Genomic DNA, 17,913 nt, shown 5'->3' on the forward strand with positions numbered 1-17,913 from the left:
ATAATGAAGAGGGGGCCGGGGGGCAAAAAATATGGGAAGCAAATAAATGAGCCAAATAACTTGATGTGTGTGTATATGAGTTTTGTCAGACGAATATCAATCAGATATGATTATTTACGTCTGGGACCGACCTTTAACATCACAATCCGAAAGACGTGACCAGGGGGGCGTTTCATAAGGACTTGTCGGACGTTTTATCCGACGTTTAAGTCCCATTTTATCCAACAGTTACCATAGGAACAGTGTCTCTCAGCCAATCAAAATCATGGAAAGATGTCAGATCTGACAACTTGTCGGATGAAAATATTGATGAAACGCTCCACAGGGCTCGAACCTCGATCTGCATCAATTTCCCGGGGGGCCTAATACATTGACGAGTGGATACCATGCGCGACCAAAAAAAAAAAACACGTAAAAAGGATGTCTTTTTCACGATAGGGCACGTTACGTACGTAACGTGATAAGGGTGTCAAAAACACAAAAATAATGAAAAAAGGGTATCTATTTCGCTAGGAAAATTACGTGTTTAGTGTCGAAATTGCGGGGATGATAAAACAAAATTAAAATGTTTTATAAAGGATGTCCTTTTTGCCCCAACACTTCGTGTTTAGAGTCCGATTTGCGCGAGGTGTAGAAGGTGGGGTCGTACTACTAAACCAAATGAGGTGGTATAGCCGACGACCGAAGGACCCGTAACAATATTGTACTTCCTGAACTTGTTTAGGGGTTCATTTCAGGGAATATTTGCCAGAAGTATCGTTTTTTCCAATTAGGGGGTCAATTCAGAGAATACTTGGCAAGAGCATCTTTTGTTTACTTTTTATTTACTTGTAAAGGGTGGGGTTTCATACGCCAATACTTGTTGAGGGTGCGTTTTCAGAATGGAAAATACGTGTTCAGGGTGATTTTCGAGACCCCATGGTCGCGCATGCCATTCGTCAATGGAAGTGCCCCCATCCACCCGGGGGGGGGGGGGGGGGTAAGGATATTGAAAATAATATAGTGTACATGCTTTTCGAGACCCCATGGTCGCGCATGGTGTCCACTAGTCAATGGAAGTGGACATACATGTAACGTACATCAGGCAAAATTCTTTACAGTGATGTAAAATTTTTACTTGCACCAAAGAAAGAAGCCTCAAGTAAGGCATTATGGCTGCAATGAATGAATCCAGATGTCAACGTCATAATCATACATGAGTTAGTTCACATATCTGCAAATCCCTTTTTAATGAAATTAACTTGAGAATTGATATTAAAATGTGTTTATTAAACAATTATAACACAAATTATTGAAAAGGTGTTTTGAAATTAATGCAACTGTTGTAGGATTATGGCATCATTGACATCTGGATTTATTCAGAATCATTGCAGTCATGCCTTACTTAGGTGCAAATCAAATTTACATCACTGCAAAGAATACCTCCTGATCATTTAAGCGTTAAGACATTATACTGCATACTGTTATGAAGAACATACTCTTAGGCCATATATGAAATATGTGTTCATGACATAAAATCCACCCCAGCAAAACGCTGATTTAAAAAAGTAGAAAAAAATCAAACTAGCATGACACTGAAAATTTCATCAAAATCGGATGTAAAATAAGAAAGTTATAATATGGTATTCTAAAATTTTGCTTATTTTTCACAAAAACAGTGATATGCAAAACTCAGTGACATGTCAGTCTATGATGTCCATCACTCACCATTTCTTTTGTTTTTTATTGTTTGAATTATGCAATATTCCATTTTTTACAGATTTGACCATAGGGACCGACTTGACTGAACCATATAGTACTAATCAGTGATAATTCCACATGTTCAGGCTGGAATTTATCACTGTTTTCACTGACAATGAGGAGAAAATGAGAATATTTCATATAATAAAATACAAAAGATATAGTGAGTGGATGGCGTCATCAGTCTCCTTATTTGCATACCCACCAGGATGTACATATAAATGTTTTGTGAAATAAAACAAAACTTTAAAATGTCATAACTTTCTTATTTCACATCCGATTTTAATGAAGTTTTCAGTGTTATACTTGTTGGATTTTTCTCTTTTTATTCAAATCAATTGATTTGAATAAAATCAGTTGATTGATTTTTATTTGGGTGGACTTGATCTTTAAGTTTAGATTTGTGAGGTGATAATTTTTTTTTTACTCACACAGTATATTATGATTGATTTATAGTAGTTTCTATTCATAGAGCATTGTTACGATGCATACACACAAAAATTGTTCTATATTCCATGTAGGGTACATACATGTACTACCAAGTTGGTAACATTGAAGGCCTTTCGGGGGGGGGAGCACTCAGTATATGAGTGGTGGGTATGTGCCGCAGAGGGGGCCCCCATTTTTTAACTCAAATTTCCGTTCCAAGGCATAGCATTTTTATCTTATTGAGAAAAATAACAAAGAAAGCTGCTCCAAAGCATACCATTTTCTTCTTATCGAGGAAAAAGAAAATCCGCTCAAAAGCCTTGAATATTTTTTATTACGTCATTCCGGCCGCATTGATCTTCTACAATGAGCTGCAATTTTGGTGATAATCAGCCGCAGAGCGCTGTCTGACCATCGCCTTTGCGCACCCAGACTAGCTGCATGCACATATGCCCATTCCATAGGGATGCATACGCACTCACACGCAGGCAAACCGTTCCAAGGCCCGTTTTCACAAACACTTGTAGTTCCGAGGACCCTCCTTTTTACAATAAGCCCGCTCTAAAGCCCCCATTTTTGTCTCGCCCGCAGCACATACCGGCAATTTTTTGGTCGAGTACCCCCCCCCTTCTGGGGCCTTTCTGTGCTGGATGAGGATGGAGGAATATTCAAATGAAATTAAGAAATTTTACAGAATGTTTCACTTCAGTGAGCACTGTCCATTTTTGTAAAGCTAACAGAAATTGGTTTGCTCAGAAATGCTCATTTTCACTGTGTCAAGGGAAAAGGGCCGGGGGGAGGGCGAAAACATAGTGACCATGCGGTACATTTCTCATAAAATTTCTTATGCATTTTTACTCAAACAGATACTTTTAAACATTGTGTTATAACTTTGCCACCCAAATTAACATTTTAATCATAGGTAGGCACAACCTATACCTTTTTTGTGCCAATTGGATCTGTGGACATAACTGAATATAAACAAATTTTATTTCACACATCTCCTGCATTTTTCACTAAGTTTTTATAATTTAGGGGGCCTGGTTAACATTTCATTTAATACTTTTTTCTCTTTTTTCCCAAGCTTGACAATGATTAACAGAAGGAAAATCAAGCCTAAGCATAAGCCATATCATGTGGATCACAGCTATGTGTAAGGCACATATCATCACGATGGCCTTGGTATGGGGGCACTTTGGCACTATATGAAGTGTTTTGGGCAAGGAAACAAATTTCAAAAAGATATCTTCAAATCAATCTTCTGATTCAATAGTATATCTCACTTGTTTTATAATTACATAATCGGTAACAGATTAGACCTTATAGATATACAGTCAAGTCTGAGATAATATGGTATGACTTTTTTAATTTCTAAAGTCTGGTGTATGGGCCAAACTGCTGTTTCCACACTTGATTAAGACTATATTAGGTCTACATTAAAGTTCTTGGCTTTAATATCACAGTGCATTTGCAAATACCAATAAATATCTACCAAACTGCTCATAATTGATGTCTAAGTAGTTATTTTTGATATTTCATTTCTATCGAAGAATTCCCCATAAAGACCAGATATAAACAACACTTTCTCAACTCATTTTTATCTCTAGAAGAAGATTCAACACAAAGTTTCTCCCATTCCTATATCCTTTGTGTTTCCTAATATTCTCTCACAATTTCTCTCAAAAATCAAAACCCCTCTTAATATTTTCTAAATTCATTAAAAACAAACATATTCCAAGCTTTATCTTCACAAGTTTATGCATAACCAAGGGGAAGGGGGGGGGGGGCAGAATCATATTCTCCTTTACCACATGGCAAGAGAATTGTTGAAACTCTATCAATGCATACAGATGAATCTCTCTTGGGACCATAAAAAAGTATGTTTGAATTAGATAAATAATGCATGCCTCACATGACTAGGTCAAAAATATTGCTTCCACTTAGCCAATAATTTGACTTATAGAACATAGAAGTAGGCAGACTTAATGATAATTAATGTCCAAAGGAAAAGAGAATACAATTTGAGGACTGAGCTGGGTATGTAATATCAACAGGTTTTATTTACAAGTATCTTTCTTTTAGTTTTGAGAAAAACAGAAAATTTGACACCTACATACATGTACTCATGTATCTGTGAGCTGAACTACTTTTTTACAATTTTTTTTTGTAAAAAATCTTTAATTTTTCATGAAACTTAATTATAAATTTGACAAAGCTTTTCCTAAAAAAAACTGGATGTAAAATGTATATGAAATGACAATTACATCCATTCATTCAAGCAGAGACAGATCCTAGTAAGGAGATAGTCATGATGAATCTTGTCCAAGCACCTTCTCCTTTCTAATAGCAAGGTAGTTTTCTGTCATAATTTACTGACAATTTATTACTGAAGGACACATATTTCATCATACTCATACACATTAAAGGTAAAGTCCACCTCAGAAAAATGTTGATTTGAATCAATAGAGAAAAATCAGATAAGCACAATGCTGAAAATTTCATCAAAATCGGATGTAAAATAAGAATTTCAAAGTTTCGCTTATTTTTAACAAAATAGTTATATGAACGAGCCAGGTACATCCAAATGTGAGAGTCGATGATGTCACTCACTCACTCACTATTTCTTTTGTTTTTTATTGTTTCAATTACACAATATTTCAATTTTTACGAATTTGACGATTAGTACTTCCTTGTTTGAACCACAAAATGTTGAAATAATAGAATTCCACGTGTTCAGGGAGGATTGAAACTTCATTTCACATGACAATGACGAAAACATAAAAATATTTCCTATAATAAAATACAAAAGAAATAGTGAGTGAGTGATGTCATCACTTCCTCATTTGCATACCGACCAAGATGTGCATATAACTGTTTTGTGAAATGAAGCGATACTTTAAAATGCCATAACTTTCTTATTTTACATCCGATTTTGATGAAATTTTCAGTGTTATGCTTCTTGAATTTTTCTCTTTTTATTCAAATCAAGTTTTTGTTGGGGTGGACTTGTCCTTTAAGTCTTTGAATCCCCTCCCCAGCCAGTTCCAATTATCCTAGAATCACGATCATGAATTTCATGATACCATCCAAGATGACAGCTGATTTCCTGAAAAAGGCAGTGTCCATAAATGCTGGAGGTTTAAACTTGATACAAAAATCTAAGATCAATGTCACTCCTATCCATTAGCAATGATGATTTGTAACGTCAATTGAAAATGAAAATCCATAATTTATTGTTCAAAATAGACATGAAATGAAATACTCTGAAAATCTGCTTTGCCCAATTGATTGTGGGTCTGGCAGCCACCGTGCAGTGCCAGATCGACGATTTACTCTTTGTTCAATCATCATGTCTTGTTACTTCAAAGTGCATGTGAGGGTTTTTTGTGTGTATTTTACTATGCCTGATAATCCTGAGACATCAAATTCTGCTGCAAACCACCTTGATTTCAGTGATTATTCACTCTGTACAAGCACAGATGCTAATAGGTTGTGCCAACCAAATGACTGCTACTAAGTTTAGGAAATTTCTATGAAGAATTGTGGATGATTTCTCAGATTGTTTGTGATATTTTTGACACATTCTGACTCCAGAAAATGCATGAAAAGTAAAAACCTGGTTTTTTTTCTCTCTCTCTCCACCTTTCTTTCCATAAAATACCAATATTCAAGACAGTCCTCTCTGTCAGCCCTCTAGGATCTTACAGCTTGAAATGATCTTGGATTAAAAAAGGGCACCTGTTATTGTAAACAGGGGCAATGAGCCCTCATTATGAAATGTGCTATTGTGCCATAAATACACATTACCTTTAAAATGTTCACAGTAAAATGGTTTACATCACCTAAAATACATGTCCATGATTCATTCATTTTAGTGCTGCAGTTTCAACTGCAACTGCGTATACAGTACATCATAAAAGGGAATGATGATCTCATATCAAGTTCTTGCAATCTTTTTCCAGAGGTTGCACAATATTCAAAACTAAAGCTAAAATCTCTGTCATGATTCACCAAATACATTTGCTGTTGTTGGTTTGCTGCCTGGAAATACACTTGACCATACAAATCCTGGTTCTTCTTTTATTGGTACTACTGGGTAAGGACTCTTGACAAGGCGATAGTAGTCTGATGGGGCATGGCAAACAAATTCCATAAACTCAAGAGACCGAGGGAGCTCTTCCTCTGGACCTGTCACAAAGAATGATATAAAATCAATCAAAATGATAACTAGAAGATTTATGCATCAAAATAAGTATGGTGAATGACGGCATAGCATGTTGGAGCACTCGGGAAATAATTTCCTCCTCAAATTTGACTTAATTTTATTTGAAATTGGACAATTGTAATTTCAACAAACACTATTTTACCTTTGACCCCATCATCCTAATGAACAAACATGTGGTAATACCAAGTGATCATTTGTACCAAGTACCAAGTGTGATTATAATTTATGTAGAAATAAAGAATTAAGAACAAGTTGAATAACACTTGACCTTTTGACCCCATCATTCTCAACAAGACCACTGATCTGAATATTATCTGGATGGGTGGCGAAGTCAGTGTCATGGACTGACGCCATTGCCTGCCATTTAGGACCATCAACACCACAAATAAAGCTGTTTGTTTTGCGAAGTGGACAGGATTGTAAATGTATATATGCCTTTCACATACATGTGTTAGCATCGCAGAAAATAAAAACTTATATCATTTTTGGCAAGGCTAATACCCTGGCTCTATTATGATATTCTTTTTATCATAATAGTAATTATTTCTTGAAGCCTTCCGGTATATGAACATGTTTTACTATCTTTATTTCTTAGAGTTTTTCGCTCCCTTCTTTCTTTTTCCCTAGAACTCCTCTCTTTGATATTCTTAATTCTCTCCTTCTACACTTTGATCTTTTCTATTTGTAAATCCTTTATTTATTTTGTTGTTTGTAAAGATAACCTTGCATCCCAGCTGCAATAGACCTTTCCCATGTTCATAATTATTTAGTATTTATTTCATGTGCAGTACGATGGTGGTAACTAATAAATAGCTTTTTCATCATGCTCCATATTGATTTTGATTCATTAATTTGTTCCTTTCCTTAAAATCCTAAATTGGACCAACCCTTGCGATTTTATTAACTAATATGATTCATTTTCACAATGATGAAAACACAGAATCCAATTTTTGTTTATCAAATCTTCGTTCGATTTTAAAGGACAAGTCCACCCCAGTCAAACGTTGATTAGAATAAAAGGAGAAAAATTCAACGAGCAAAACACTGAAAAATTTGACATTTTAAAGTTTCACTTAATTTCACAAAAACTTTATATGCACATCCTGATCAGTATGCAAATGAGGAAACTGATGACATCATTTGATTTTTCTCTATTATTTTATTCAAATCAACATTCATCTGGGGTGGATTTGACCTTTAAAGGCCAAGTCCACCCCAGAAAAATGTTGATTTAAATGAATAGAGAAAATTCAAACTAACATGACGCTGAAAATTTCATCAAAATAGGTTAAAAAATAAGTTATGACATTTTAAAGTTCCACTTATTTTTCACAAAACAGTGATATGCACAACTCAGTGACATGCAAATGAGACAGTGTATGATGTCCCTCACTCACTATTTCTTTTTTCTTATTGTTTGAATAATACAATATTTTATTTTTTACAGATTCGACAATAAGGACCAACTTGACTGAGCCATATAGTATTAAACAATCACATGTTCTGGACAGAATTAATCGTTGTTTCACTTGACAATGAGGAGAAAATTAGAATATTTCCTATTTCACATAATAAAATTTTCAAATATAGTAACTTTCTTATTTTACATCCGATTTTGATGAAATTTTCAGTGTTATGTTTGTTGGATTTTTCTCTTTTTATTCAAATCAACTTTTTGTTGGGGTGGACTTGACCTTTAAGTAATTGATCATTATCATTTAACTATTAGGTCCTGTTGCATTAATTTTTGAAATTTTTTATTATTTTCAAATATCATTAGGCATATTACCAATTATCATCATGAATTATTATTACAGCTTTGTCTGATGTTTTTAGCATCATTTTGCATTAATTTGATTATTTATTATGGGTATAAATGGTCAATTATTTTTCCTAAAAAATCATCCATATTAATTTTTCTTATTTTGGTTTACATTTTGATTAGACGCAATTTGTTATTCTGTAAATGAATCATAGTGCTCCCCTTATTTTGAACACTGCTGGTAGTCTCATTTCAAACCTCATTGGATTGAGAATGATAAGCTCTTGCATTACACCTTCTCTGCAAAATGAACAGGGTCTGCCTAATTAGGGCATCAAGTATTGACTTTGGAAATAATGAAAAGACTCCTTAAATTTCAATAACATCTAATCCTCATTTTGTCACCTTTGCACAATAATTGTGTGAGGGTACATTATGTTCAATAGACTTGTTAACTTAATCCCTGTTTTCTCAGAAGTAACATTCAATGGTAGTGAACATTCTCCTCTTTGTATTTAATAGCAGTGGGTTATATTTCTTCAAGCTAAGAATCACTCATTGAACTGAAAATTTATCCCTGGTGATTTTTTTGTGAGTTTTGTCTTGCCTAGTGATATTTGTCACAGAGTATACACTCTGTGACATTACTATTTATTGCGCTCACACAAAAGGTATATATGGGACTATATCTCCTCCCAAAACCCTGGGTTCCTCTTTTTCTTCTATCATCATTATCACAATTTATGAATAAATATTACACACATAAACCAAGAGACTAATACAAGTTTATTAGTGAAAAAAGATGGAAGCCTATGCCTTCTAGTGCAATTAAGCCAACATGTTTTTGATGGTCTCAAGATGGCGACCGCTCCTCACCAGTGACTTCATTTCTGAATAGCCAATCAGCATGCGACAGCCCATCCAGATAATATTCAGATCAGTGAACAAGAAACATGTGGTATCACCCAAGGATCATTCAAACCAAGTTTGATCAAAATTGATGCACAAATAAAGAAATGAGAGCAAGTTGATAAAAAATCTTCAACAAAGGATGAACATAACCTCATATAATTTGATTTTTTGACCCCTAGATTACCTTTAACCCCCACCACTCTCATATTTTCACAAGTGGTATTACCCAAGGACCATATGTACCAAGTACATGTATAAACGTAAATTATGCAGAAATAAAGAAATGAGAGCAAATTGACCAAAAAACTTTAATTTTTGTAACAGTAATGGGCAAGTCCAAGAAAAGGTCACCCTGGAAGGCAAAATTTCATCTTTAATTTAAGAAGTTATCTTTGGTAGGGTAAGAAAGCCCAAATTTTGAATCTTAAAATTTCAGCAAGAAAAAATTGATAATATACATGTTTATGCTAATTTGGGGCACCTAATTTGCATAATTGGTAAAATGGGCATTGGGACAAACTGCGCGCGAGCAGAAAAAGGACATTTGTAGGTGGCTTTTAAATTCACTGACATAGGCATTGGTGATTTGATGATTATTCATGTACGTGTATTCCTTTCAAAATATTCAGTTTATCACATCCAAGCTGAAGAGTTATAAATAGAGCCTTCATAATCACTGATATTTGACAGTAGCCTAGACAAAAGTCAAATGTGCCAAAGGCAGACAATAAACAGATTTCCAAACTTTATTCCTGATGTACTATTCTAGTCACCTAGTCTATACTCTTTACAATGCCATTTGTTCTTAGAATTTGATTACTCTTCCGGTAAAGCTTCCGCAACATCTACATTTGAAAATGATAGTGAAAAATCACAAAGGTCATTTGAGAAAAGTTGATCATGAGCTAACCGTGAACTGGCTTATAAAAACTCATAAAAATTCAACACAAAACTTGTCAGATTTAGTCATAGGTGGAACATGGACCCCCTAACATCTTATTACTTGTTGGGGGAAAAACATGGTGTCATCTAATTAAATATTCAAATTACATGTAGGTCTTGTCCAAGGATGGAATGTCCCATACATAACATTTTTGAGAAAGATTTTTAAAGTTATTTCTCACGATAACAATACTAGCATTGTTGCATCTCTGGGAAGTTCAAATTTATCAAGTATGAAAATGTTATACCACAAAAAGTTTTGAAAATATAGTTTAATTTTTAATTAAAAGTTCAAAAAAATGTTTCCTATGGGACATGTTACGTATGGGACATTTACACACAATGTCAATGGGGAGATTTGTGTACAAAGTGAATGAAGAAAAACAAATTTCAAGAGTGTTCTAAAAAGTGATTATTTACCTTTTCTTTAGTTTTTAAAGACTGATTTGTTATGAATACTGATTAAAGAAAACAATCACAGGGGGGAAAATGGAAAAATTGAAAAATATGAAAAAATAAAGAACATTAGAAATACGTAAGAAATTCATGAAACCATGAAAAACAAGAAGAAAAACTGTTGAAATTGCTCATTTCCTTTTCAGTCATATCAAGTGTGTCTCAATAGAAAATTTTAAAAGATTTTTTTTGTTATTTCCATATTTTAAATTACTTAAATTTTTGAAATAATGGGGAAAATTGTGTACGTTCTCTATGGGGACAAAATGTCCCATACGTAACAAGTCATTAATTTGTTTAATTCTGTAATTAGAGGGTTTTGGCTTATGACGTGAAACTTGCCTTACATATACTAGAGTGTTGTGACTTCAATCACACTAAGTTACAAGTTGTCAAATGAAATACTTTCAGAGAATTCTCAACTTGAAAAAATGTTTCAAAATGGTATTTTTTCTGCGTCCCTTACGTAACAGCACATCTTCTCTCTAAAAGGTCAAGGTCATATGTCACCATTTTTTGCATGATTATTCTTCTCCTAGATGTCTACCATCATAAAGGTATCCAATCTAATCAAAGCCATTTGACACTATTTTTCAGGTCATCATCAAAAGCCTCTAAAATGTCCCATACGTAACGTGTGTGAATTCTTGGACTTGCCCTGATCTAGTGATCACTAGGTCTCTGCCGAACTTTATTCAGAAGAGACAAAAAATTCCTCCAAAATAAGTAAGTAAAACATACTTTTGAACTAAAGAACTCTGAATACATTAAAGGTTTCACAATAGCCTTTTCCTGAAAGAGGAATTCACATTGATGTATTTTCTAACAAAAGCAGAAACCTGAAAATGTGACAAATCCATCAAAATATAAAGAGTTATTAATTTTAACATACATGTACATGTATACATATAAATAAACGTTTACTTACAAGGTGCTTAACCCCTAAGTCATGAATATATTATTCCACATGTATGCCTTTTCAATGGTTTATGACAAAGAATAGACCCTTTTTTAAAATATGTGTGTATGATTAAGAGAATGATATTCTTTGATTTCCTTCAGCCCAAGCAGATTTGCTTTGGACAAACTTGACTACATGTATATATTCCTGTACTAAAATATAACACCAATCATAGCATTGGTTCATAATTTGCAATTACCTAAAATGTATGTGGCTGGGTCAAACTTGTTCTTATTTGTCGCCTGTGTTGGAAGGAGCCATGTGATAATAGCACTTTTCTGTGAGTACTGATCTTGCATAAATCCCCGCAGTTGAGCATAGAATATACCTCCATCCTCATCCAGCAGAGATACAATGTCACCAACTTGGTAGTATGTACCCTACATGGAATAGAGATCACAATTTTTGTCAGTATGGTATGCATCATACCAATGCTGTGTAAATAAAGGTTACTACAAATCGTTAATAATATATTGTGTGAGTAAAAACTAGAGCTATGATTGAAGATGATTAATACCCCCGCTGCACTGCATTACCATGGCAACAATTTCCAACGCATGGGAAAAATCTGTCTTGCCTATTTCAACCACAAGACCAATATCTGAGCTATGAGACTTGGTTAAAACTGATAAAAAATTTAAACCAAAAATTTGTACCAAATTTTAGACACATAATTTGTTGTTACCATGGCAATGCAATTTTCAACACATAAAAAAAAATGTGTCTTGTACAACATTACCCCAAGACCAATGTGGTCCAAATTTAAAGAGAGTTGGTTGAAAATTGAGAAAGTACTAGTAGTTCAATGCGCAAGATTTGCACCTAATTTTTTGTACTTTATGCCATTACCACGGCAACACAATTTTCAATATACACGGAAAATGTGTCTTGCACATCTTTACTCCAAGACCAATGTGTGGTCCAAATTTCAAGAGAATTGGTTAAAAATTGAGAAATTAGATCGATGCGCAGAATTTGCAACTAATTTTTGGTATTTTATGCCGTTACCATAGCAACCCAATTTTCAACATGTGTAAAAATGTGTCTTGCACATCTTTACCCCAAGACCACAGTGTGGTCCTAATTTCAAGAGTATGGGTTGAAAATTGAGAAAGTTGTTTGATGCACAATATTTGCAACGATGCAATTGATTCATACCTCCTTCAAACTTTGTTTGGCGGGGGTTTAAAAGTTGACGCCTCACAAATCCTCAATTTAAGGATAAATTTGTCACGAACACATATTTAAAGCTTGGATGATCAGGAGGTATTCTTTGCTGTGATGTAAATTTTTATTTGCACCTAAGTAAGGCATGACTGCAATGAATGAATCCAAATGTCAATGATGCCATAATCCTATAACAGTTGCATTATCCTCCATTTCAAAACACCTTTTCAATAATTTACATTATAATTGTTTAAAAAACATCTTTTGGTATCGATTCTCAAGATAATTTCATTGAAAATGGATAAAATGTTAACTTACTTATGTAGGATTATGACATAATTGGCAACTGGATTCATTCATTGCAGTCATGCCTTACTTTGGCGCACATCAAAATTTACATCCCTGCAAAGAATACCTACTGAAATCCAAGTGTGAAGACATACCACATAATATCAAATTATTTGGTAGGAAATAATCTTTCCAGCCATATATAATGATTATACATTCATGACATGTTTTCCTTAAATTGGGTATTTGTGAGGAGTCAAGTTTTTTTTTGTACTCGCATGGTAGAGAAAACATCAAGGATCATCAGTTTACTCACCTGGTGGAATACACTGCCTGAGGTCACATTTGTGGACACTGTTGCTGGACTTTTTAGAGGCTGCACAGTGAAAGGGATAAATATGGAAATGATGTTCATACTTGACATGTAATACTTTGTTCAGTTCTATCAAATATTATTTAATTTTCTTTTTTTTTATAAAAAAAAAAAAACCCTCTAGCATGCTTGCAGCATTGTAAAAAAAATATTGTGAGGGTTGGCGATCAAAGTGAAACTTGATGACAGTTTGACGCAAAATTTTACAAACAAGAATGATATGTCTGTGCACAAAAATTTGCTGCAGAACCAATGGTAGGGTTCCCACAGAAATTTGAAAACAGAATTCCATGACTCTTCCATGGCTTTCCCATGACTAAATTGCTCCTTTCCATGACTTCCAGTGACGTCCAGGGAGTTGATGTCACAAAACTTGGAAAAATGGAAATCATGAACACCAATTATAATAGCAAGCATGACCAGAGAGTATGAGTGTTGCAAGACACAACTGGAAAGCTGCCATATATGTAGCCAAGAGGCAAAAGCAATTCCATGACTTTTCCAAGACTTTTCACAAATTTTCCAAATTCCCTGACTTTCCAATCCATGACAATTTTTTTCCAGGATTATCCATGACTGTAGGAACACTGCAATGGTCAAAATCTAGACTGTAGGCAAACTTGTTAAACAGACCCTAAACACATTTAAAAATTCCTGACATTTTGTTTACCATCCCCATAGATATACTTCAAGAGAATTTCCTCACCAGGGGACCGTTTCATCAACATTTTTGTCCGACAAGTTGTCAGATCTGACATCTTTCCTTGATTCTGATTGGCTGAGAGGCACCGTTACTATAGTAACTGTCGGATAAAATGGGACTTGTCGGATAAAACGTCCGACAAGTCCTTTCATGAAACGCTCCCCAGGTATTGTTCGCAAATGTCATAGCAAGCCTCTCAATCACATTTCAAGATCAATATTCCGAACACTTTCCTGAATATTGCGGGGCTAAATTCTTAATTGATGTTTATTTCATGTTAGAAATTATGGAGTAACTTTCCACTGTGATATCGATTATGAGAGCATAGATACTAACTCTAGACAGTGTTAGAACGAGGCATCATACACATCACATGACATTTAGATAGTAAAGGTAAGCCGAAATGGGAGAAATGATACATACATCTAGACCTATGTATTTACTTTTACTAGTCTCGGGCAGGCTCTAATAATCTAGTATAGACCTTATCGCAAATAGCGTTCGTCGCTCAGGTCCATCTACCATCCAAGTTTGGTTGTTGAAAAGTGACTTACAGCTGCAGAGTTAGGTGTCATAAGAGAGTCTTCCATGTAAACTTTAACGTTGACCTGAAAATGACCTTTGACCTTACCATGTGACCTCCAACTGCAGCATAACATGCAGGTCCCCCAAGTCCATCTACCATCCATGTTTGGTTGTAAAGTGACTTACGGTTGCAGAGTTACAATGTAGGTGTCATAAGAGAGTCTTGAATGTTAACTTTAACATTGACCTGAAAATGACCTTTGACCTTACCATGTGACCTCCAACTGCAGCATGACATGCAGGTCCTCCAAGTCCATCTACCATCCAAGTTTGGTTGAAAAGTGACTTACGGTTGCAGAGTTAGGTGTCATAAGAGTCTTGCATGTAAATGTTAACGTTGACCTGAAAATGACCTTTGACCATACCATGTGACCTCTGACTGCAGCATAACATACAGGTCCCCCAACTTCATCTACCATCCAATTGAAAAGCAATTTACGGTTGTGGAGTTATGTGTCATTAGGTTTGTGACAGATGGACGATATTGGATCTTTAAGCATCGCCTTCTCCTCTGGTGGGCGAGACAAAAATATTTAAAAAGAACTGTACCAAAATAAAGATTAGTATTCCATTTTGGACTGAAATGCACCAAAACAGGAAAAAAATAAACTTAACAGGGAGAAAAACATTGACTTACTTCGGCTGTCGCGCAACTCCCACTTCCCTGGTTGATCAGAACTTAAAGGGGAATGAAACCTTTGGAATAAGTAGGGTTGTGTCGAAACAGAAAAATCAAAGAATAAGAACAAAGAAAGTTAGGAAAATCGAACAAATAATGAGAAAGTGATGAGCATTTGAATAATGCAATCACTAATGCTATGGAGATCCTCCAATTGGCAATGCGACGGGGATGTGTGATTTTTCTCAAATTTTCGTTGATCTGCATGATCCGTTTCTTTGATTTTTCTGTTTTCACACACGCTATTTTGTTCCAAAGGTTTTACCTACGCGTACCGTAAGGGCACTAGTATTCAACCCGTTTGGAGAGTTTCCTCAAATATATAGAAATATAGAATTCACCTGAATTTCAGACCCGTCTTATTTCCAAGAGCAAATGCTGGTTATTCTTTTTTCGTTATTTTTTTCTTCAACCAGTCGACTGTGTGCGCGGGCGATCGAATTATACGGCGACGGTTTTTTGCACTAGTATTCAACCCGTCTGCACTAGTATTCAACCTAGCGATGAAAGATGGTCCTGTCTCTCAATCTGCCCTTGTCCCATCCGACTATGGACTAGACGATTTGAGATGAGACCAAACGGAATTAATCAAAGCCAGATACTTACATAGATCTAAATCTAATTTAGCAATATAAACCCTTTTGAGATTTGCTATCTATCCTCACTAGGTTGAATACTAGTGCAATTCAGTGCAAAAGGCCATCGGCGCATAATTCGATCCTACGCGCATACAGTCGACAGATTGATAAAGAAAATACCGACAACAGATTACCCTGGAAATAACAAAGGTATGAAATGAAGATAGTTTCCATATTTCTAAATATTTTTGGAAATATGTCAAAATCTTTGAATTATGCCGGGTTGAATACTAGTGCCCTTACGCCGGGTACTACCTTTTCAAATCTTTTAATTTTTATGTTTGCTTACATTTCTTTTAAATATGATTCGCCTATTCTTTCCTTTAGTCGACTGAGATTTTGCCGCATTCACGATCTGCTTGTAACGCATCCTCTTGGCCGGCCTTCCCGACTTCCTCCCTCCTTGGCTTTTTCCTCCTCCAGCTCCATTTCCACTCGATTTACCGTGGCCGTTTCCATTGCTACTTGCTGAATTATTCTGAGAATCGTCGCTATTGTTATTCTTTACAAAACAACCATTACAGATTACTGAGCCCGACTTCTTTTTCCTCCACATACATGTCACCGACGTCTTACAGGAAGAGCAATATGTTTTAGGTCCTAGTGACATTTTGTCTCTTTTTGTGGTAGACCTTACTCGATTGAGACTAAGTCGGTCCGATCCCCGCGCGCGTGCAGCATGCAAGCTAGGTACACTCACTCAGCTAGCTGTACCGTACGCAGAAATATACAGATGGGACCGGGCTCGCCTGACCGAACTCCGTGCATGGAGTTAATTGTCGAATCCACTGATCTGAATACTCGGAACTGCAATCAGTCTTGCGAACAGTCAGTCGTTTAGCGCCCCTTACGGCATATGCATTTTATTGTCAGCAGGTTGAAAAATAAAATTGATAAATCAAATACGGTATACTCCTAATTTCCCCACCCCGTCTTTTGATAATATGCCTACTCTAGCTATAATTTATGCAACTCTTTCATAGCTACTTCCCAGTAACGAAGAAAATTCTGATACTTGCTGTTGGCTAAATCTTTTTTTTTCTTTTTTTTTTCATTTTAGAAACTATATTTGAATACAGAGAAAAGTCAACACAAGCTTATAATTGAGAAAATGTCATCAAATTTGAGATGTGAAAATAAAACAACAAAATCAGTAATATGTTCATCCTGGTTGGCATGCAACCAAGGGAACAATGACATCACCAACTCACTATTTCTTCAAAAAAAATTTGCACACAACGGTTATCTAAAAATCTAAAAAATAACACAAAAAATTAATGTCACAACTGTCTTGCTGAATAACCCTTTTTTTAAATATGAAATTTGCAGTATTATGACAGCCGTTTGACATCTTATTTCGGGGGGGGGGGGAGGGTATAGAATTCCCTTCAAATCAGTATTGCACAAGTGGCAGCCAAATGGCTGTAACTTCGAGTACAAAATACAAAGGCGATGTATGAAGCGTATAAATGTGGTTTAAAAGATATAAAATGCAGCATATGTGAAGTAAAACACCATGACAAAGGCAATTTCAGACCAAAGATGAAAATAATATGGGGGAGGAAACGATAGGAATGGTTTAGTATTAGTAATGAGAGAGTGCTCAGAAAAATGAAATCGATAACATCATACAAGAAAAAAAAACATACACTCCTTCAAATGCAACAAGTCATATTCCTCAACGTAATTATCTCCCATTCTTCTTCTCTCACTCAACATTACATACTTAATATTAACAGCTTAAAACAATTGTATAAAATTAATGACAATTATATCACTTTCTTATACACAGAGAGAGTTCTTTCTTTGTTACATTAACATCTACGGTTGCTATATCCTTTTACGTTTTTGCAGTGTTAGATTCTCTAAGCATGCCCCTATAAATGCTGAAAAAAAGTACAAAAGTTTGTAGAATATTTACATGCCTCAAAGAGACATGTCCTTTCTTTAGTTCCAGAAGTATAAGTGAAAGCACTTTGGTGGACCTTTTATAATACATATTTTTCTGTTTTGTAAATTACTTATTAGATTGGTATATTTCATGAATTTGGTT

The 17,913-nt window shown here is 35.1% G+C and overlaps 1 protein-coding gene across 1 annotated transcript; it reads right to left on the reverse strand.

The window, feature by feature from the left end:
- Nucleotides 1-5,110: 5,110 nt before the first annotated feature.
- LOC121410467 (GATA zinc finger domain-containing protein 1-like) lies at nt 5,111-16,636 on the reverse strand. The gene is made up of 4 exons (XM_041602577.1): nt 16,150-16,636; nt 13,199-13,258; nt 11,627-11,807; nt 5,111-6,357 (listed from the first exon to the last, which is right to left on the reverse strand). The coding sequence occupies exons 1-4, from the start codon at nt 16,468-16,470 to the stop codon at nt 6,170-6,172; spliced, it is 750 nt and encodes a 249-aa protein (XP_041458511.1). The 5' UTR covers nt 16,471-16,636; the 3' UTR covers nt 5,111-6,169.
- Between the last annotated feature and the right edge of the window lie 1,277 nt (nt 16,637-17,913).

The sequence above is a fragment of the Lytechinus variegatus genome, chromosome 3, assembly GCF_018143015.1.
Source record: "Lytechinus variegatus isolate NC3 chromosome 3, Lvar_3.0, whole genome shotgun sequence".
NCBI lineage: Eukaryota > Metazoa > Echinodermata > Echinoidea > Temnopleuroida > Toxopneustidae > Lytechinus > Lytechinus variegatus.